Source organism: Hemicordylus capensis, chromosome 3, assembly GCF_027244095.1.
Source record: "Hemicordylus capensis ecotype Gifberg chromosome 3, rHemCap1.1.pri, whole genome shotgun sequence".
NCBI classification, from domain to species: domain Eukaryota; kingdom Metazoa; phylum Chordata; class Lepidosauria; order Squamata; family Cordylidae; genus Hemicordylus; species Hemicordylus capensis.
This window is the reverse complement of record NC_069659.1, coordinates 64,464,589-64,487,947: the sequence shown is the minus strand read 5'-3', so window position 1 is coordinate 64,487,947 and position 23,359 is coordinate 64,464,589. Positions and strand designations below refer to the sequence as shown.

Genomic DNA, 23,359 nt, shown 5'->3' with positions numbered 1-23,359 from the left:
GCAATGCCTTTCCAGAGCAAAAAATATTGAATTGTGTTTGGATAGTTAATCATATATTAACTACAGAGACATAAGTTTTGGGCGGTATAAAAATATGTCAATAAATAATAAATAAATAAATATTTATCGTATTTGTTGATATCCAGACTCACAAAACATTCTCTACTATGTGAGAGGTGCCAATGCTGCTGCTGAATTTCTGATTAATGCAGCAACAGGGGTGGATTAATCTTTTTGCTGCCCATAGGCAAAACCCACCCTTTTACCTTTTTTTAATTTAAAAAAACCACTGCTGTGCAGTGGCAGCAGTAGCTGCAGGTGGCGGGGGGCGAGGGGAAATTTCCCCCTTGCCCTGTAAAGAATGCCGCTGCCAGTGGTGGGGTTGGGAGTGGCTGCGGTGGCTGCAGGGAGAGAAGGTGGGTGGGGGGCGAGAAGGGGAGAATTCCCCCTTTTACCTTTGAAAAGGCCACTGTATGGCAGGATGGGGGGAGGCAGCAAGCTCCTTCCAGCTCCCCTCCTCCCAAGGGACTGCATGACCTCTCGGCTGAAGGCTGAAAACGGGCTGCATAGCAGAGAGGCCCGTGCAGTCCCCTGGGAGGAGGGGAGCTGAAAGGAGCTAGCCTCCCCCTCCATCCCACTGCACCATGGCTTTTTCAAAGGTAAAAGGGGAGAATCTCCCCTCTTCACCCCCCACCCACGGCCGGCAGTGGCATTCTTTAGAGGGCAAAAGGGGAAACTTCTCCCTTGCCCCCTCCTTGCAGCTATGGTTGCCATTGCACAGCGGTGGTTATTTTAAAAGGTAAAAGGGTAGGGGGACTTTCTCCTCATCCCCCCCTCACTACAGCTGCTCCCGCCTCCAGAGAGGGGCAGCAAAAATTGAAGAGTGGCACTCCTCACATTTCGCCACCGTAGGCAAATGCCTACTTTGCTTCTCATTTAATCCGCCACTGTGCAGCACCCATGCACACATGGAGGGGAAATTTCAATGACCTCCCTTCTGAGGGAAGCAGAGATTAGGAACATAGGAAGCTGACTTATCCTGAGTCAGGCCATAGGTCCATCTAGCTCAGTATTGTCTACACAGACTGGCAGCAGTTTCTCCAAGGTTGTAGGCAGAAGAATCTCTCAACCCTATCTTCGATGCTAGGGAAGGAACTTGGAACAGTCTGTATGCAAGCATGCAGATGCTCTTCCCAGAGCAGCCCCATTCCCTGAAGGGAGTATCTTACAGTGCTCACACATGTCTTCCATTCAAATGCAAACTAGGGCAGACTTGATTAGCAAAGGGGACAATTCATGCTTGCTACCACAAGACCAGCTCTCCTCCCATATTTTATCAGAAGTCCTCCTGCATGTACAATTGCCAGTACTGTGTCAAAGCCATCAGTAGCACCATAGCTTCTCATGTAGCACCTGCACTTCATTAGTCTGGATGTTGGCCTCTTGCTTCCTTCACATTTATATCTAATCTGGAAAATAAGTGCAGTTGCTTACATTAACATTAAGATGGAAGTTTTATATTTGATTAACAGCAAGTCTTTTAGAAAAAGTAGCCCAAACCCTAATACTACATTAGAATTATGTGTGTGCATGGGTTTGACTAGTTCAGCAACAGTGATCCCCTTCCCCCAGAAGTGCTCTGTGCCACCTGAAAATATGTCCCTGAGGATCTCACAGCCCTCTGAGTCATTCTTTTCCAGTGGCATTTTGTGCTTCAGTCAGTCAGTGTTGCCTTCACCCCCACATGAGCACTGGTGCTGCATAAGTTGGGAATCCTTCAGCAGTACTGAAGATGCTGAAAGGCATCATCTCATACTGTGCAGGAGGAGGCAATGGTAACCCCCTCCTACATACTACCAAAGAGGCTCTGTGGGTGGCAAGAGTCGGAATCGACTTGACGGCACACTTTGATTTTACCTTTACTGCTACCTATTCATGCACCATAAGTGCTGCATATGTCAGGATGTTAGTCACTACTAATAGGATATGGGGGGAATTAGAGACAGAGAACTGAAGGAAGTCATTTGCAGTGAAACATCACTTTAACTGGATGATAGATCTTGAAAGAAAAGACAAAAAAAAAAAGATGGAACAACGATTATTTTTGTGGATATGGGGAGCAGACAAAAATCATGTAAATTAAGACAGTGCTGCTTATAGTCTCTCATGTCCTGCAAAATGGGTGATGTGTCATCTTAGAACATTTTAAAAGTATACCTATTATTTCTAAGGACCAATTATGCTAAAGACATGGTAGATCTAATTTACAAGGTTCAACAACACTGAAAGATTAGGCTGATGCATTAAATCAACCTTAGAACAGACTGCAATCAGAGTTAGTCAAGGTGGAAAGTGTATGTTAGAAAATACTGAAATGGCTCAAATATTGATTGCTACTTTTTCAGCTGCCACATAATGCCCTAGTAATGCCTGTTTTCCTACATGAAAGCTTCAGAATCAATATGTCAAATACTATGTTATGTATGTTTATGAAACTGGTCCAAAATAAAACAAGTGATCCCATTAATCCCAATTCCCAATGTGGCATCGTACCAGATTGAACAAAAGGAGAAAGAGCAATGCTGAAGATAATGACAATTTCTTTCTACAACATACAACACAGATATTGATTTGAGAGCATTCAGCTTCATTATAAGTGTAATCTCTGGGATCTTAGAAATTTGGGCCCTAATTCTTCACTGGATTTGCCAGCTGTCTGAATTGAGCCAACTATCAATGTTATTTATACAAAACTCTAGTGCTTCAAATTCCCCCTTTATGTAAGGTACTATGATGATTATTTTTTCATAGTAAATTATGTAGGACTACATATTTACTGCAGATAACTTCTAAGGGTTTGAAAGTAGAATGGTTTGGCAGGAACTGTCTTATCTTGGGCTGGAAAAGCCACAACACTTACATTTAGCATGCTTAATTAATTAAAACACAAAAAGTAGCCTATAAAGACCAATAAGAAAAATGCAGCAATATAATAAATACTCTTATCTTCTTCAAGACCAACCCCAACCCCATCTGTATGCTTGCTATGTAAATTTCACTTAAGTAAAAAAAAAAAAAGGTAGGGGTGAGTAGGTATGCTCCTTCCTTCCACTCCTAATTCAGCGTAGATGTAAGTTCACAATGCAGTCTCTGTAAGAAATGTGCATTGCTGTGATGAGTGCATGTAACTCCAGTTTATACAGCACAATTTTTCTTTAGGTATAGGCATACATATATCCAAGGGCAGTTGCATGGAAGGAATTTAGGGCTACAGACATATGTTTGAACTAGCTATTAGATTCTGGAGTCCCATCTTCCATATCAAAACAAGGTACATTTTTAGAGTCAACTGCTATAGTTTCCTATGAAGCAGCGGCAGAGCTCAGGTTCCGGTTCCCAGCATTGATGGCAGATTTCCCTTCCTCTTGCTTTGGTCTTAAATACCGGTCCCTTTCCAGTCCCTTTTTCTTGCACAAGTACTTCAATATTTGGGGGAAGGCCGTAGGAAGGAGCTGGAGGGAAAGGCAGAGCCACTAGCAACCCCCTGCATCTCACCCAACCGCTTCTCTAACACTAGTGCAATTTCAGCCAGCAGATTCCAAAGGGTCAGATATATTGTGTGTGTGGAAGCAGAGGTTTAAGACAATTCATTGGATTTTGTGCTTCCCCATTACAGTGTTGGCATCAGGTCTTTGTAGGCCCATGTAGGATCACTGCCACCTAGTTTAACCTTCCCCAAACACTTGTGGGCTTACCTTAGCAGTGGCCTAGAGTGCTCTTTGGCACCTGAACAGGTGACTGCTATCTTTGTTTACCTTTAGTGCAATGTGCTTGCCTTGTCCCTACCATTGTGTCGCTAGATGAAATGATGAGAAAGTTTTGCATTATAGGTTAACAAAGCTGGCAGAAGCTAGCAGCATGGCTGCCGAAAGGCACACTGGGTTGCCATTAAAGTAAGCCCCCATAGGACTTTGGGGGAAGACTTACCTTGGTGGGCTAGTGGTGGAGAGAACAGCAGTTTTGAGTGCTTCTTGGCAGCTGCCATATTTTTTCACCTGGGCCTCAGGGAGCAGTCATTAGTCTTTTGATGGCCCTGGACCCCAGAGAGTGCTCTAATTGGTTGATCTCTAATGTTGGACCTGTCCCACTGTATTACAGGTCAACAAGCTGGATACAGTTGTGTGGTCTACCCACTTGATTTGCACAGTATGCTGCTATAGGCACTGCAGTACAGCGAAAGATGGGATCAGGTCCTAGGCTTAATGACTGCAATGATTAGATTGAAAATGCGGTAATAATCAAGAGTAGGAAATAAGCAAGAAAGCAAAAGTTTGCCCAAAACAATACTTCATTTATTCTTTAAAACTATATTATATTTAAATTTTTCAAGGGCCAGCTCAGTTGGTTTTCATTTTCAAGAATAACTATTTCTGAATATTGTAGAATAAATATCTGCAGTGTTATTCTATTTTAATTTCCAATCCACATATTCGGGGGGGAGGGGGAAGCATATGAATATTAACCACATGCAGTCAGACCATTCAAATTTTCTCTGACGCTCTAAACATGATGCACTTCTGGTGTAGCTCACAGTGCTAAACAAGTTGCCAGCCATAATATAATGGACACCACATTTTATTCATTTCTTGTGAGATGAGGGAAGCTCAGAGGCACAGAAAATAACTTTATGAAAACTATGGAAGAAAATAAGGTTTGGCAGGAACTGGAAAAATAGGCTTTTAACTTCTAAAGCACTGTCACAGAAGTAGAACTGCTAAATTAAATTAGTCTTCTACAAAGTGAAAGGCTTCACGATTGTGAGCAGATTTCCTGAATTCTGAGCCAGGATAGAATGACTCATAATGTACACTTCTGTAAGCCACCTTTTGTTCACAATATCAGCACCCTATTGCCCTCTTAGTTCAAATCTCATATCCACTTGCTCATACTTGCTGGCCAGCCATGCAACATGTGGGATGAAAAACAGCTGAGAAAAACAGTAAGATTTACATACTTTGCACAAGTTCAAAGGGTGAGATTATAGGAAAAAGAATTTCAAATTTTATAACCATACATGGGGCCCGTTTGGACAAGATGCCAGCAGAAACACATGATTTGAAGAGGGCTGTGCCAAGAGCATGTGCAACCTGATGTCACCAGAGGAACCCCTAATGTGCTTTCATGGCCTCTCGTTGCATAAGAGGGATGTTGATCTGAATTGATGAACTGTCCCTTTACACGGTTCAAGGATGCCCCAAGAGCATATCAGGATGTCCTCTGGTTATGTCAGGGCAGATACATTCTCAGTGCGACCCTGGTCTGAATGTGTGCTGAAGCCAGCATCTCATTCAAATCGGCCCCACATGTTTAATTAAAAGTGCACAAAACATACTACGCTAAATTAGCTAATCTATTCTGTTTTCCCAATCTGTTGTTTATTGAAGTCACAGTTAAATTGCCACTCTTGACAGCTGGCTCAACCTGTCACGAGCAAACTATCTTAATCTTATCTCAGAATATTCATACGAAGAGATCAGCCTCCTTCCTAAGCGTCTCATTAGTCCAGAGGTTTGAAGGGCAAACATCTAGACTCGTGGTTGACCTCTTCATATGAATAGGCAGCTCATGACAGGTCCAGGTTTTCCAATTATCTAGAAACAAAAACAGTTTTAGAGGGGGATGAAAAGATATAGCAAAGGATATACAGCATGATTCAAAGGTCCATAGTAGATAAAAGTGCATCTGTGTGGATACAGCTGTGTAGTCAAGGATTGGTGTAGGGCTCAATGGAACCCAGTTTGCTCCATCTCTCAGGCAGGGTATGCACCGGCAATTATCCAGAACATGATCCAAGCCCTCTTTCCTTACACTTATCTAGTCCCACAAGGCTCTTGTCCCAACCCACAAGGGAGGAAAGTGATAATTGGATGGGTGGAGGAAAATGTACATGGGCCTTTCAGATACTTTTTGAGATACTGAGGAAAGTTTTTACTTTTTGAGATAAAAAGGAAAAAAAGTTTTACTTTTTGAGATACTGAAGAAAGTCCTAGGTAATTTACACTTTAATAAAGAGAAGTTACCACTTGTTGGGGGGGGGGGAGAGACCTTTAATAATTTCTTTTCCATTCCCTTTTGTGTTTACATACCAGAACAAAAATAGCCTAAAATAAAACTGTGCTCTTAGCCTCACTAATTAAAATTGTCCCTACTAATTAGCCAGCTAAAGCTTTGGTGAATGGCATAAATTACACAAAACTGGCAGAGGCCCAGGGGTCGGGAGTGATTGTGAGAGGAACTTAAGTTACCTAAATGAAAGAGAGGAACTCATACTTCCTCTCCACATAATGTCTGAAGCCACCTTCAGACCCATCCACCAAGTTTCACCATGTATATCATTTTTTGACTGGCACAACCCAAACATGAGGGTGGGGGGATGGTTATCTGAATCTGTATGACATCAGTACAGGTATGGAGAATTCTACTCTAAAGGTTTATTTTCAGGAACTTGCCTAAAACATTTGAAAAACTTTTTTGGCGGGGGTGGGGGGATCTGTTTTAATTTTTGTTATTGTCTATCACTCATATAAGCACAACTGTGAGAGAATAGTTTTCAGTAGTTTGCAATTGCTGGAAAAGACTTCCATACATGAATGCCTGGAACAGACCTAGAAACATCAAACTTTGATGCAATAAAGTGAAGTCATAGCTACTTGCATATGATAACAGAATTGAGTATTTATATGGGAATAACTCCTAAATTATAAGTGTACAATTACTAATTCTATATATGCTCAAATATCTACCTGCCCATGAAGAAAGACTTGGCAGTTTTACTTAGAAATCATTTCAACTCAGGTCTGTTATTAAGATCAACATAGTTTGTACAAGGTCACTGCAAATACAAGATGTTTCAACTGACTCAAATATCTGCTATAACATAAATGTTTTTATGAGCAGCAGGTGTATTTCTAAAAAAGACTATAAAGCCATTAACTGCTCAGTAAGGAATACATAATAATAGGCTGTTAACTCAACTACTCTGAAAAGAACAGTGAGGAAGGACACTTTAAAATCATTAGTAAGACTTGCAGAAAATAAAGATATCCCATACACTATGTTTTTGAGTCAATAATGGTTTTGAGTCTTTCACTATATCAGTGTATGCTGGTGTTCAACTTTTTAAAAAAGAACAAAAAAATCACAACACAAGAAACGTTTGTGCTGTTGAGGATGGTTTTTTTAAAAAAAATCTTTGTTTCTAAATTAATCTTACCCATTGCCCCCAAACAGCAGCATTGCCTAATATGAAAAAACAAACAAACAGCTACACACATCCTACTTCTATGTGCGTTGTTCTAACAACAACGTGTACACATCACAGGTACTCATGCGCAAGAGTGGGACTATTGTTGGTGCTCTCCCTGTGCTCCAGAAGCACACTGTAATAGTAGAAATATGTTCCTGACCTTCAGAGATGTGTTTTTCCACTGTGACAGGGTGCTTCTGAGGTGGGCGGAAGTACCCCTCCCATGCCATACTTGTACAACTCCAGGGGCTAGTGCTGCACACACGCACATGGTTGTGCGTACAGGATGCCAGCCACAGTCTTGATCTATGTTAGGCTGTAGACTGATGGAAAATTTTAAGAGAGATTAAACTGGCATGATAGTGACATCAATACCCTGGGTGCAGACATTTTTCATTCCCCCCACTGGTTTCTAGTTAACAGTTTTTGCAGGTTTTCAAAGCAATATAAGCCTGTGCAAAACCTGTTTACCAGAGGTGACAGAAAAATGGAATGAGTGTCCACACCTTGGGCAATGATGGGTTTATTAAAGGGGTTCCCAACCTTGGGTCACCAGATGTTCTTGGGCCTATAGCCTCAATAATTCCCAACCACAGTGGCCTTTGGCTTTGGCAATTGTCACTGGGGTTTGTGGGGGTTGTAGTCCCAACATCGTGGGGCGGGACTACAACACAACTGTGGGAGGACTCAAGCCCGCAACATTGAGAATTCCTGATCTGTCATACCACCTTGAACACTCTGGGGTAAACCTATTGTCAATCTGCAGCCTTAGTTAGAACAAAAAGAAAATGATATAGAGCTCAGCCACATGACCCCTCAATGTATGACTGCTTCTAGAATATACCCACGGTCAAACTGCATATTATGATAAATATGTGGTTTGGCCCTGCATATGTGTTTGTTTTTAAAACAGCTGCAGGAGGGCCAGTCAATATTTATTGCCCAGTATATACCAGTTTCCATAAAACCACACATCCCCGAGTGCCTATAAGCTCCATTAGTGAAGTTTCCCTTGACATCAATCAAAGCTTCACTTAAGGAGCTAATAGCACCTTTGTGGTAAAAATTTTATTTGGACTTTGACACATGGGAACATTTTAAATGCTCCCACTCTACACACCGTCATCCCAACCTTGAGCCCCCCACAACTATTTAACTTTACACACACACACACACACACACACACACACCCCAAATAGAATGGTTCTAAGTCTAAGAGTATATTCATTTCCAGCAATAACAGTGTGTATGGAGCGAATTCATGTGATTGGTTCTCTTGTAGAAAGGTCAGCATTTTAACAGAAAGATGAATGAATTTTATGTTCTGATTTTATTATATTTCTAAAGATCAGCCCATTCTGATAACTGTTTTAAAGGTCCTTTTGGGGAGGGTTATATTCTGCAAGTGATCATTTGCCTCCAGGCATAATAACCAATGTTTTAAATAAGAACTTTCCCCCTCCCTAGTGTGGTTGAGAAACATGTGGCTGCAAGTTGTGTTTATGAACAATGGTCACATCCAAAGCTTTGTAAGGCTTTGATGTGCACACCAAGCTCCATGAAAGCAAGGGGTTATTTATTTAGTTCAATACCGAGGAATGTCCTGCCATTTTATGTATACAGAACATTCTCTCTCTGTGGAGCTCTGTACATGCTCTTGCACAGGAATGTTTAATTTTTTGTACCCCTCTAAATATAAGGTTGGGCAAGCTGATTACAAACTGCCACAACTTCTAATATTCAAAACCGTGTTATGCTGGGGGTAATCATTAGCACAATGGTAACAGCAGCTATTTTTTTGTAACCACCCATTTAACAAAATTTGTTCAATAACAATGCAGCAATATTGACATTTTTTCATCAGCCATAATTTTTGCCAGAATGTAAACAATGGCATTAATACTATAGCACCCTAACAGCATGCCTGATACATATATTTTAGCAGTCTCTATATATGCAAACAGTACACAAAGAAGTTACACACATTTATCAGTGTTCATGGCTGTCACCCTCAAGATGCTGAATTGCTGAACTTGAAATTATCAACACGTTCAATTGTATTCCATTAGGACTTAATTGGGAACAGGAGTGCAGATCCTCTTGCCCCCCTCCCCCCAGCATTTGAGGAGTTTTCCTCTTCATTTTACTGACTTCCCCAGCCACACTTAAATGAGGAGTTGTGCCTCAAGTTTTCCCTCTGTCTGCACCCCTGATTGGGAGCTGGTTCTCCCCACCCCGCCTTACATGAGTTAAGTAGATGTTGTGTGTGCAATCACTCCACATGTGCAAAATCCAGGCAAAAATGGTCAGAGTGGTCATTCTAGTGGACTCTAACACATCATAAGGCCTTTAAAATCAAAATGAAAATTAACACATTCTATACTGTGTGCTTATCTATAAAAAAATGAAAAAGGGGTTAAAACATGATGCTTTAAGGGTTTTATTCCATTTTATTCAAGACCTACTTTCTCATAGTACTTGATCTCGTAGTCCAGAATGGCTCCATTAGGAAAATCAGGCTCTTGCCATGAGAGGGCAATGCTGTTTTGGGAAGCCCAGTCCTTCCTGACCATACCTATCAAGGAGGGTGCTGAAAAGGAAAAGGATAACTATGGGTTAAAGACAATGCAACAGAGTTGGAATATTATAAGGTGGAGGAACTTTGACGATAACCAAAGAACATGGTCAATGGATCACTGGCAATTTTCAGACAAAATGGAACAAAATAGATAGCATAAAGTAGTAATGTTATTAACATTAAATCCATTCTGAAAAACCTTTGACATATTTGCCAACGTGTTTTATTATATTCCAATGCCCAAATTAAGTTCATTATATATTTCATTTTACTGCAAAATTGTTGCAGCCGAAAAGAATTAATATTATGCCTCCTAGAGGGTTGTCAAGTGTTACAGTAAATGGCATCTGTTCATATTCATTCTAGATGTATATAGCACAACAGCACATATATAAAAGGCTCTAGGACTTGTACAGGAGATGTGAAAAAGGACCCAAGTTTCCTACAGACCAAATGAAAAGACACCCACCTCCAGTCTAAAGTTGCAGGCACATATTGATCTTTGCCCACCCAGGCTGCCCAATTTATTCTAATTGAAGATGCAGGTTCACATACATAAAGGGGAGTACACATGGATCAGCTTTCTCCACTGAAATGAATTAAATATATAGATTGTTTCAATTGTGTTTTTAGTAGTTTTAACATTTATTTTAATTGTAATGTTTTAATCTTTTAATTTGTTGTTTTTATTATTTTGTTGTAAACTGCCCAGAGACTTGTGTTTTGGGCGGTATACACATGTGTTAAATAAATGAATGAATGAATGAATGAATAATAACCAAGAAGAACTATACTTTTATGATTTGATCATATGCACTGTTTCTGAAATGTTACACTGCGGTAAATGTTATTTTACCCATAGTATATTAGTTGTGGAAAGAAGCTAGATACAAATCTAACCTAAAAAAATGGCAGCACTTAGAAACCCGTGGTATAACATTTCAAGCTCCTTGGGTAATCTGCTGTCACATCAGCATATTTCAACACAAAGACTTCAAAGTGAGTCTGCCCTGTGAAACTGCTGAACTTGGATTTATCAGTATATGCAGTTCTATTTCATTAGGTCTTAACTGGGAGTTTAGGTCCCCCCCCCCGCACACATTCTATGTGTTAAATTAGCATAGCACATCTAGAAAGATTGTATAGGAGCCCATGACTGCTGCTGTTGCAATAGACAGGGACTCATGGCTGTTGTGAAAGGGTCACACTGGCTGATATCCTAACCACCAAAGTAAGAATGCAGTGAGAATTGCATCTTCACAACAGGAGGCTGCTTCTAATGCAGCCAGAGCCTTCCTCACTTCCACAGCATGGATGGGTGAGACTTGTAGCTCATCTGCCCGCAGAAGTGTTTTGAAAATGTCCCTGAGGGCTGAAAATGTCCCACTCAGGGTCATATTTTTAGAAGCACAGAGCACTTCTACAGACAGAGATCAGTGATAACCACTCTTTCCCCATGCATGTGCTGCAGAAATAGGAAAGCCTTCCACTGTGTTTTTGCTTCAGTAGTCAGGATGTCGCTTCAGTAGTCAGGATATCTTAGGTTCTACACAGAAATGTAACACACACACACACACACACACACACACACACACACACACACACACACACACACACACACACACACCCCCCTACCCCTTTCATAGTCTTTTAGCTGTGTACATTTCTTTTCTCTGTACCCAGATATATGTCTGTATATCTGCCAACAGAGGATAATACTTCATGCATCTTATGAAGTGGGCTCTTGTGAATGTCCCAAATAAATCTGCTAGACTTTAAGGTACCACAAGACTCTTGGCTGTTTTTGCTGCAACTGACTAATACAACTACCCCTCTGGAGTTTGTTACCTTGCTGCAGCCATCTGCCAACCCACAATTCTCCAATTACTTTTGAGAATGCCATCTGGAATTGTCAAAGGCCTTGCCAAAGTCACATTATATAAATTGCATTCCCCTTATCCATCAAACCAATTACCCTGTCAAGGAAGGGAATGAGATATAGTTAGTGATTTTTCCTGCTCCTCCTTCCTCCAGTTCTGGAAAGTTCATAGCAGCTTTTAAAGGAAGAAATAATGCAAAATCTAAGATGACCAGGATCTGCTCTTTAAAACTTATTTAAAAATGCAGACATTTGTAGCACACATAGCAAACAGAAACAGTCCTGCTGCCCTAGAAATATAGTTCACACACCCTTCCACCTGTGAACTTTCACCACAGAAAAATCTAACACAATCTTTTCAAATGCAAACATTTTCTTTCCCTCACCTCATCCTGCAAATAGTCAAACATGGAAGCTATTCACATGATTGCTCAAAACCTGGCTACAGGAGCCCAGCCTGGTTTTGAGCAATCGTGAGGACCACCGGGCTTGCAGGCTAGCCTGGTGGTTCTCTGGAGGCTAGCCCACCCAAAAACCCCACCCCTAAATAGGGATGTGCAAACCGGTTCGAATTCAAACTGGTTCGGTTCAATGGTTTGAATTCGAACCGAATCACCCATTAGGTTCGAGCTGCAGGTTTGAATTCGAACTGAACTGGGGGGTTGAGTTTGAACTTGTTTGAACTGGTTAGAACCTCCCAAAGTGGGTGGAGTGGTAGTTGGCACCCATGGGTGCCTACCATCCAACCCCCAAAGCAATTGGACACTCGTACTTCTTTAAAATGAATTTTTGAAACCCATTGCTAACCCATAGGGTACTGAATTTTGTTGTTTCTGAGGTGGTATGAGTGTAGATTCTCTGGTAGCAAATGAGATTTTCAATGACAAGCAAACCATGTATCCTCTCTCATTTGCTACCAGAGAATCTATACTCATAACATCTCAGAAACAACAAAACCCAGTACCACATGGGTTAGCAACCCATGGGGGTGGTTGGCACCCTCTGTGCACTACACCACCACTTTCTCTGGGCCACTCCAGCACCCCCCATGTGGAGTTATGCGGCTGCTGAAACCTCAATTGTTCCCTATGGAGAAAAACCTTAAAGACGTGTAAACTTCAAAAATCACCTAAAAATCAGCCCTTTGCCCAATTCCTTTCAAATAATTCTGTTAGCTTCCTTGCCCCCTTGGGCACTACCACCCACCACAGTCCGCTCTAGGCCACGCCTCCCGATGTGAAGCCATACATTTGCTGGAATCCTCATTATTTTCTATGGGGAATTCAAAAATAATTTAAAAATTCACCAATAATCGAAGGATTGTCCGATTGCCTTGGGGTTTGGTGAGTGATAGGCACTCCTGGGTGCATACCACCCACCCCACATTTGTGCACCTAGGTGCTCCATAATAGGGGATAATGTGTTGGTTTGAGTCCCATTATACCCTATGAGTAAAATAATTAAAAATATTTCAAAAATTCATAAAAAATCGTAGGAGTGTCCGATTGCTTTGGGGTTTGGGTGGTAGTTGGAACCCATGGGTGCTTCACAATAGGGAATAATGGGCTGGTTTGAGTCCCATTATACCCTATGAGAAAAAGAGAAAAAAAAGAAAAAATTCATAAAAAATCGTACGAGTGTCCGATTGCTTTGGAGGTTGGGTGGTCAGCACCCATGGGTGCCAACTACCACCCCGCCCACTATGGGAGGTTAAAACCAGTTCAAATTCAAACTGAACCAGTGGTGTTCAAGCTAAACCAAAACCAAACCTCCCTCTCCCGATTCGAACCTGATTTGAATGTGAACCAAACTGGGAAAACCAGTTTTGTGAACATCCCTACCCCTATATGAGATTAACGGAGTGAGCACTCTGTTAACACTTGGGGTTGGTGGAAAGATGGGAGGAGGGACCCCTGGAAGGCACTCCCCTTCCCCTGGAGCCCTAAACAGAGCCACAGCCGGGCACAACTCCATCTGGCACTTCACACTCATCATGTGAAGTGCCTCATTATTTTAAAATTCAGCTATAAGAAACCTTTGGAGGAACACATAATTTTAAAACTATCGTATAGCATGTGCAACCTGATCCTATGTATATTTATTCAAAGTTTAGCTCCATGAAACTTCCTCCCAAGACAGGATTGCAGTCTTAATAATTTAAAATGCTTGATAGGAATGAATAGTGAGGATGATTTCACAATCTGTCACAGATATGCATCCTAGCTGAGACCTTAAGGATGCATGGCTTTGAGCTTATTACAGTGTTATTTATTACATATAACTCCTAGCTGATTGTTAACAATAATCTATGTTGCTTATAGAAGTTTTGGATGGTTTGGGGATTTGTTTCCAAGGAGTTTAATTAACATGCATATAATCTTCCAGGTGGTCCATATCTCCATTATTAAATGTAAAAAGTATAGCTGTCTTTGTATAATTGCTAAAACTTCCTAAAATTGACGGCAATATGATGTCAGTAGCTTGATATATTTTTAAATATTATTGTCAGCACTGAAGGATGTAGTTTATCAGACAGGGCTTGCTGATTTAGTATATATATCCAAGATTAGGATACTTATCTAAGATTAGTTACTCCTTAATACATTTCAGCTACAGCTTTTAATTGACAAATGAGTGATTAGTATGGTAAATGAGGATTTCCCCCCACTTTAATGTGTTGTTATGAGTGGAGTGAGAACAGGATACACATTAGGTATCATAGCTACGTAATTTAGGTGATGATAATTAATCTGTATTAATCTGTTTAGTAAAGGGCACAAGAAGCATTAGCTCACAGTAGAACCAACCACTGTGAGAACAAGAAAGACTTATACTGAGTTGTCACTATACACAGTGATCCTGTCCAATCTGATATGTAATTGTCAGCCTTCTGTATCCATACCTCAGTACAAAATGTATTTCAAGAAGCAGTTCTTAGTGATCTAGACCACTTGAGCCCAAAGAGCTACTGCAGCTAATCCATTCTGGATCATGAACCCATTTGACTCCTTAGCCGTATCTTCATACCACTAGTGGTGTTTCTCAAAAGTTGTTTGACCTCTCCTTGGCTTTCTGCAGTATAATACCTGTCAACTGGTTTTTATTTCTTCCTGTATCTGAGCATGTGAATGTATACCAAGGCAATGCCAGGAAAAGAAAGCCTCTTCATATACCACTGCAGCAGAGGCGTAACTAGGGAAAACGGCGCCCGGGGCAAGCACTGAAATTGCGCCCCCCCCGGTCGCGCCCCCCGGCCCCCCCCAACATACATCTGACTGACACACATGTGTTTTTTCCTCACAACAACCCTGTGAAGTTGGCTTGTATCTCAAACATCAGAATTATGATGCAATGGTGATACATACTACATTATACTTAGGTTTTTCCTCACAACAACCCTGTGAAGTTGGCTTGTACAAGCCAACTTCACAGGGTTGTTGTGAGGAAAAACCTAAGTATTATGTAGTATGTATCATCATTGCATCATAATTCTGATGTCTGAGATACAAGCCAACTTCACAGGGTTGTTGTGAGGAAAAAACTATATATGTATGTAGTATGATACTACATACTACAACTCTGATACTGCAATTGTTAAAAAAAAAATCTGACACCCTATCCTAAATGCAACTACTTGGCAGTTGTTTGGTGGTTGGTTAGGTTTACACTGATTTCTTTTTGTAAGTATTATGTACTCCGAAGCTGCAAAATATGAAATCCAGAAAGAAACACATAATTACAACACAAACCGAACACAAATGTGTGCTAGATTCATGTCGTGTTCTGGAAGCTGAGGGCTTTCGAGTCACATACTTGTCTGTAAAGGAAAATGGGATTATAGATTTACAGGACTTAAAAAATGCAATACAACCAGACACAAGCTTGGTTTCAGTGATGACTGTGAATAATGAAATAGGAGTGAAACAGCCAGTTAGTGACATTGGTAACATCTGCAGTTCCCATAAAGTTTTCTTTGGTTCAGATTTGTTTGCTTCATTGAGATTGTATCACCACAGAATTGATGCTGAGGTATAAGTCACAAATGAAATCTCTCCTTCCTTCCAAACGGAAAAAAAAGGATTGGACTGAAAGTGAGCACTAAGAGCAGATATGCTATGCTAGTATGGTAACAGCCTCATGCAAAGACTGTAGAATACAAACTGGCCATGCAAGTCCTCTAAAGGTTATGGAAAATCTCTATGCCAGCTGCCACCAGAAATGCAAGCATGGTGAGATGTGATGGACTGAATTAAATTAAAATTAAGTAACTGTGGCGAGATTAGTAGCAGAGCAAAAACGCTTATTAAAAAGAGGAAGGGGAAGGGAACTGGGTTGATCACAGACTGCCGAGCTGTTCACGTTTATTTTTGGAGATTAATTTACATCTTTCCTCCTCGGGTCCTCCTACCCGCTCCAGCTTTTTTCTGTTCTTTTCTCTTTTCCTTTTCCCCCCTAAATCGCGGTTAGTTAATTAGCTTAAACTCCCTCACACGCCCACGTGACCTCAAAGTTTCCCCGAGAGCACTCCTAAAGAACGAATAATCAGAGATGACCGGGAGCCTCAGGGAAGAGCGCCGAGGAAGTTTGCTGCTGAAAAAGGATGCAGGTCACGCAGCTCGCGCCAGTTCCCAGGATGGGGGGAAAAGACAAGCTTCATTAGGGGGCCGGTTGGTTTTCCGGCACCCAGCCTGATGAAGCCACTTTGCGACTGGGAGCTGGATATTGCCCCCAAACACCTCCCAGTCCCAAGATCAACCCAGCAAAAAGACACAAGTTCCAACCACCTTGGCTATCAGGCGGGCGGGCAGTTTTGTTTGCAGCGGCGAATCCCACCCCACGGCGCGCATGTTTGCAGTCACTTTTGCCTTTAGGGGAATCCAGGGGCTTGCACCCACACAACCGCGCGGAAGGAGCTGAAAATGCCAAGGCAACGTGCTGGCAAACGCTCTTTCCCAAGTGCAAGGGCGATCCCGCCCCACTAGGGGGGAGGCGGCAGTCAACCCATTTCAAAAACAAATGCAACCCACCCCTCTTGAGCCTGTGCTGGCTGAATCCAGGCGAAGGAGCCGCTCTCCTGCTCTAGCCAAGCACGCCTTTTAACAAGCAGAGAGATCGACTTCCAAGCAGTTTGGGCCAGATCCATCCTGGTAGGGATACACTTTCTCACAAAAAGCAGATGAGCATAACACAAAAGCAGCATCGGCGGGCGCAACAGCCAGGTTGGTGTCTCCTGCCTCAGATGGGAAACTTCTTGGAAGTTTGGGCTTGCTGGTCTCTGCTTCGCCTCCAGCCTGCAATCACTCCACTTTAAAATGCAGCTGGGGTGCTGGGCAGGGGCCGCAGCAGAGAAAGGGCACGCCTGGCCTCCTGGGGAGGGCAGGGAGGACTCCAGATCTCGGCGCCCCAGCCACGGGCTCCTTCCCTCTCGTTCCCTCCCTTTGTTTGCAAGGCGCCTCCGTTCGCACTGAGATCCCGTTTCCTGCTCCTGCACGCCCCCTTCCCCCCCCACACGTCCCATCTGGGCGGGGAATCCAGAACCCACAAACCAAAAGTTGGAACACAGAACCCACAGCCACAAACCAGAACCCAAGGTGGTTTGCAGCGCACTGCTGCGTCCTTCTCAGAAAACTTTAAGACAGTACACACACCTTTAAATTATGAAGAGAGACTCTCGTCTCTCGTCGTCTGTTTCCCGAATCCTGCCGTCGAATACGCGTCAGTTTGGTCCTGCTCCTGCTGCCTGCAGGCTCCCCGAGCCCCAGCAACGCCCTCCTCGCTCGCTCGGCGACCGCACCACGTGCAGAAGGCCGGCGAGCAGAGCTGGGAGGATAGACGGGACGTCGTCGCGCACGCATGCGCAGCGCGACTCGTGCGTGCGTGACGAGACCGGCTGGCAAGAGGGCCTCGCGTCGCTCGTCTTTGAACTACTGGCGCCCGCCGCGGTGCCTGCCACCAAGCCCAGGCCAGCATTATTTTAAAAAATTATTTTTTTAAAAAAAATTTAAAAAAATTTTGGGGATCGGCAGGGGTCATGGCGCCGCCCCCCACGTGACCGGGAAAGATGGCGCCGGGGGCAGTGCCCCCCCAGCCCCCCATCGTTACGCCTCTGCACTGTAGCAAAATTGCCACCCCTACAAAGTGCCACTGAAGGTCTAGAGTTCAAAGGTAGCAAGACAAGCCATAATGTAACAAGACAAGCCTCAGAACAGTGGTACATATGCTGGTAACTGCCAGACTGGATTACTGCAATGCGCTCTATGTTGGGCTGCCTTTGTATGTAGTCCAGTATGTAGTATGTACTCTTTGTCAGCTGGTCCAGAATGAGGCAGTCAGGTTGATTTTTGGGTCATCTCAGAGAGACCATATTACTCCTGTATTGAAAGAGCTACCCTGGCTGCCGATAGGTTTCTGGGCAAAATACAAGGTGCTGGTTAGAACCTATAAAACTCTAAATAGCTTAAGCCCTGGTTATTTAAGAGAACATCTTCTTTGTCATGAGCCCCACTGCCCATTGAGATCATCAGGAGAGGTCTGTCTGCAGTAGCTACCGGCTTGTCTGGTGGCTACTTGGGGACGGGCCTTCTCTACAGCTACCCCGAAGCTTTGGAATGCACTCCCTGCTGAAATAAGAGCCTCCCCACCTCTGGCAATTTTTAAAAAAATCTTTAAAGATGTATCTGTTCTCCCAGGCTTTTAATTAAATACTGTTTTAACAGTTTTAACATTGTTTTAAAACATTGTTTTAAAATTTTAAATGGTTTTAATATTTTAACTTTTTCTGCTGACATTTATTTTAACTAATGTTTTAATTTTTGCTGTTGTCATTTATTTATTTTTAACTAATCTTTTAACTTTTCGGTTGTCATTTATTTTGTTTTGTTGTAAACTGCCTAGAGATTTAGGTTTTGGGCAGTATAGAAATATGTTAGATAAATAAATAACAAACAAATATATAAATAACATGACTTCTGCCTTGTTTTATGGGCAGAATAACAAAACTACATTCTAAAAGGATCATTTTGCATACAGGCAAGCAGGTTGTTATAAATGGACTCTATATCTGGTTTCACGTAATCATGGATAATGACACCCAGGTCATTATCCATGGATATGAAAGGGTTAAAGCCCATGTATCCATGGTTCCTAGAAGGCTGGAAGTGACTGTGGAGGTCACTTCTGGGTGCTATTTTGTTAGGAGGAGCCATTTTGTGGCTCATTTCTTTAAACCCACCCCCCACAATGATTTTTTTTGGGTGGGTTTGGGGGCCTTCAACAGATGGGGGAGGCATTCCTGAGCACATATGAGCATGCTGTTGTAAACAGTTGTAAACAATTATTTTTGCTTTCCCTCCCATGTTTTTTCACTGTTTTTCTTCAATTTTTTCACCTTTTTGGTCCATTCTGGAGCCTATCCCCTCTCTTCCTATAGGCATAGTGCCTCATTATTCATGTTTTTGTTACTTGTGGCAGTAGATGAGGAACAGAACCCCTGCGAGTAACAAGGTTTGACTATATTATTTCCAACATTTAGCAGTGACCTAGCACCTCCTCTTCTTCCTTACAGAGGAACTATAGGTGGCCCTCATTACCCATGGTCCAGGCACTCATGGTTTTGCACATTTGCGATTGGGCAGACTTCAATATCTACTGGTACAAAAAGAGTTAAAACTCAGCTATCTAGCGCCACCTATCTTGGGTGGCTGGAAATGACCTCTGAGGTTATTTCCAGCCACCATGGGAGACACAGTTTCAGGGGTGGAGCTACCAGTGCTCTAAGGTGTCCTTGGAACATGAGCTTGGCCACCCTTGCGGGTTTCAGGCTCTCCTTCCCCTCCACATCTGGCTGGCTGCTCCACCTGCTGCTGCCCACCTACCACCACCCATCTATCTGCCCACTGCCTTCTCCACCTTCCACTCACCTTCTCCTCCTCTGCCACCCACCCACTTCCTCCGCCACCATCCGTCCACCTCCTCCACCACCATCTGTCTACCTTCCTACTTCTGGTTCCTGGCATCAGCTGCAGGAGCAGGCAGATCCTGGCAGGTGGGTGGCAGGAGCAACAGTGGTGGCAGGTAGCTAGGTGAGGTCCGTGAACACCACTGTGGATGAGCAAGGGAGGTGAATACAGGTCCCTCTCCCCTAGCTATGTCACCATTCAGTTTTATTTCAGCTACTTTCTTTTAGAGTTTGCCTGTGGATGAATTTAACCTCATACCTTTTTATTTATAGCTATGGAGCATCAATTTGCTCCACTTGGATATTCTGAAGCATTGTTTGTTGTGGATAAGGTGTATGTGGAATCCACCAAGACAGCAACTGGGCATGCTACCAAAAACCTTCCCAAAAGTGGGTTGAGTTATCCAGCTCCCATAGGGCCAATGGTGAAGAATCACCATACCTGTTCAGAATCATAGCATCTGTTCATCACAGGCAATTTGATATTAAAGCTGAGAAAAAGTGGTCCAACACACGCTGAGAAAAAGTGGTCCATCACACTCTCAATAGTCGTGAGAGTTGATACTCACTATCGGAAGTAAGACTGAGTTCTTCCAACTATTTAAATTTGGGCAGAGGCATACATCATATTTGTCATGGAAATATCACCAACAATATTTTTCCTGTGCTGCCCGATCCTCCTGCTTCTTGTCCTGACTGAAAGTTGTCTAATATCCTTGATGCTCCTTCAGGTTTGGGAATGTTATGGTCAGTCAGCAAGTTTGAAAAATGACTTTACTCCCAGATAAGAAGTTCTTGATTTTTTTATTTCTTGGCATCTGCAATCATTTTTCTAAACCACAACACTAAAAGATTTTATTTTTGGTCAACACTATAATTTTTAACATATCTGTCTATCAAAAACCTTTCACAGATTTGATAGGAATCAGTTGGAAAATATAAAATAAGTACTGCTTCTTCTAGTAATTTTGCTTTACACATAGTACAATAATGTTCTATTTCTATTTTCAGATGATCATCTGAACCACTGATAATGAAAGATGGAAAGGCACATACATTAAAAACTTCACTTGGTCAAAAAAAATTAAGCAGATCTTGTTTCCATAATATATACATATAGATAGGTTAAAAAGAAATACAAGACACTGGCATAAATAAATATTACCAAACATTGCTAATTATAAAATGTGTTATGCAATGCCATACACTCCATCTTTACTACTGAGGTTATCAGCAGAAATGTGTACTTACTTTGCTGCCAGAAAACACTATTATTCCTATATGAAATGCCTCAACCTTGATTTCAATAACTGGATTACAATGTCTATGAAGTTTGACAGTAAGTATAACGTTATCTCATATAGAGCAATAAATAGAGTCTAAGGTCATTCACAGTCTTGTGCTGAAAAAAATGCTATTTCAGTGCACTACTGCAAGACTATTTATTTCATTTGTTATTTTGAAAGGTCTGCAAGGAAAAGTAATAAGATTTCCCCCGGCAAAAAAGACATTACATTTTTAGCAAGAGAACTCAAAATATTGAAACATTGTCACATATACATGCCCTGATCAAATGATCTGTTCCATTGGCACTCCAATGGACTTACGATATTTCTCTGCCAGGAATCAGTTCCATGTACACATTTCACAGTGAAGTGTATGGGCTCCAATCATGTGGAGATATCCATGTGTACATATGAGTATCACAGCTCTCTGGACCAGGCCAAACAATGGCAATCCACAATATCATTAATACTTAACTGAATGTATATTGTTTTCTAGAATAAATCATGAAGATATTCATTTATGAAAACAACTGAATCTTGTTGCAACTTCTGTTTTATATCTTTATTCAGGTTTATGATGAGACATACAGTCATAGCGGATAGGAGTGTGCAGGAACTGGTCCAACATGAACTGGTCTGGTTCAAATGGTCCAATCGTAAACTGGACCAGCTTTCAAGAAGGCTGGCCAGTCCATGATTGGACTGGATTGAGCCCGGTTCGTGGTGGACTGGTTTGGCAGTTTGAGGGGCAATGTTTATAAAGAGAAATCTGGTGAGGATTTCCCTTTACAAGAAGAAAAAAGGCTTCTAAAGGGCAGTGGGAAGGGCAGCAAGAGGCAACCAACTAACAACAGTAGATGTAGATGAGAAGCTACTTACATGTGCAGTGGCAGCTGTGGTACTACTCCTCATGGTACTGCTCCTCCAGTGGTACTACTTCTCCAGTGAAGAACTGCTCCTCACCAGATTCCCCTTTACAAGCATGCCCCTTGAGCCAAATCAAACTGATTCCAAACTACTTTGGCCCGGTCCAACCCTTGGACCAAACCGGAGCTCAGTTTGACTTGAACTGTCTCACTGGCCAGTTGGCTGGTTCAAATTCAGCTCGAAATTGAATCAAACCACTAGATTCTGTTCCATGCACACCTCTACCTCACGCTCACTGCTGCTGTGGAGCAGTGGTGCAGGCTCACTCTTCCCAGCAGCCCGCAACATACATGGCGACGTGACCCCGCCTTTCACTTTTTAAAAAATGATAATTATGATTGCTATTCTGCCCAAACTCAAATGGTGCTTTTGCACAAATCACCATTCTGGTAAGGGTGATATAGTGCTCTTGCAAAGGAGCTCCATTCTCATTTTGCCAGAATGATGCTCTTGTGGAAGAGCACCTCATAAGTAAGTAAGTAAGTAAAGAAATAAATAAAGGGCTGGGTCATGTCACCACATGCTGCTGGAGAGAGGGAGGACGTGCTGCTGCTCTGCAGCGGCAGTAAGTGTGGGGGCAGCTGGCCAGCAAGGAGTGGTACTACTGTGGTCCCCATGTTGGTAAGAACCTTCTCATCTACATCTACTGTTGCTAGTTGCCTTTCACCAGCCCCCACCCTTTAGAAGCCTTTTGTGACGGCTCCCCATTTGCTTGTAAAGCATTGTCCTTTACAATCATTGTCCCTCAAACCATCAAGCCCATTCGACTTGGTTCAGTCAAATGGACTGGACCACCCAGTCAGTTGGGTTGAGCTGGTTCATGGACCACAGGCAAGTTCTAAGGGCCCTCTGCCTCCCACAACCTTAAACACATTTGAAACTCCCTCCTTTTGTGTTTCTCCTACCGACTCCCTTGTCCCAGCCAATGGGGGCACAGTTGCTCATGACAACACTTGATCTGGTTCATAACAAGTCAACCAATAAAAAAGGAGATCGCAAGCCAACTGGAAGCCAGTGACAAAAAACCAATCAGCAAGGGAAAAACAGCCCTCCAAAATGGCACTTGAGATACCTGAAATGATTCAAGCTCATAACAGGATTGTTTCATTTCGAGATTGAAACAGGCCCTTTATTTTAAGGGTGCTTCATTTTGAACTCAAAGCATTTGAAATGGCTGTTGCAAGCTTGAATCATTTTGAGCTCAAATCATTTTGCAGATCCCTACTCAGGACAAGTGGATCTTGAACTTAGAACATTTGACTTTGATCCTTTCCTACAAAGTGGTTTTGGATTCAACCAGTTTGGTTGAATCCACCAGCTGGGCCAGTCAGGTCAATAAACCAGCTCAAACCAGTTTGTGTTCGAACCACTTGAACCAGCCTGGTTCGCAGTTGGACTGATTCACGGGTGAACCGGACTATGCACA

The 23,359-nt window shown here is 42.4% G+C and overlaps 1 protein-coding gene across 10 annotated transcripts in view; it reads right to left on the bottom strand.

Annotated features, from left to right (window-relative positions):
* The window catches only part of EPHA6 (EPH receptor A6), a 750,202-nt gene that overhangs the window by 240,050 nt on the left and 486,793 nt on the right, over positions 1-23,359 (bottom strand). For 9 of the 10 annotated variants that reach the window (XM_053308761.1, XM_053308762.1, XM_053308763.1 and 6 more), the window contains one exon: positions 9,772-9,896. In XM_053308761.1, coding sequence (XP_053164736.1) covers positions 9,772-9,896 — 125 coding nt within the window. Of the gene's footprint in view, positions 1-9,771; positions 9,897-11,732; positions 11,771-23,359 lie in introns of those variants that run through there. The other variant, XM_053308766.1, reaches the window with a different exon arrangement.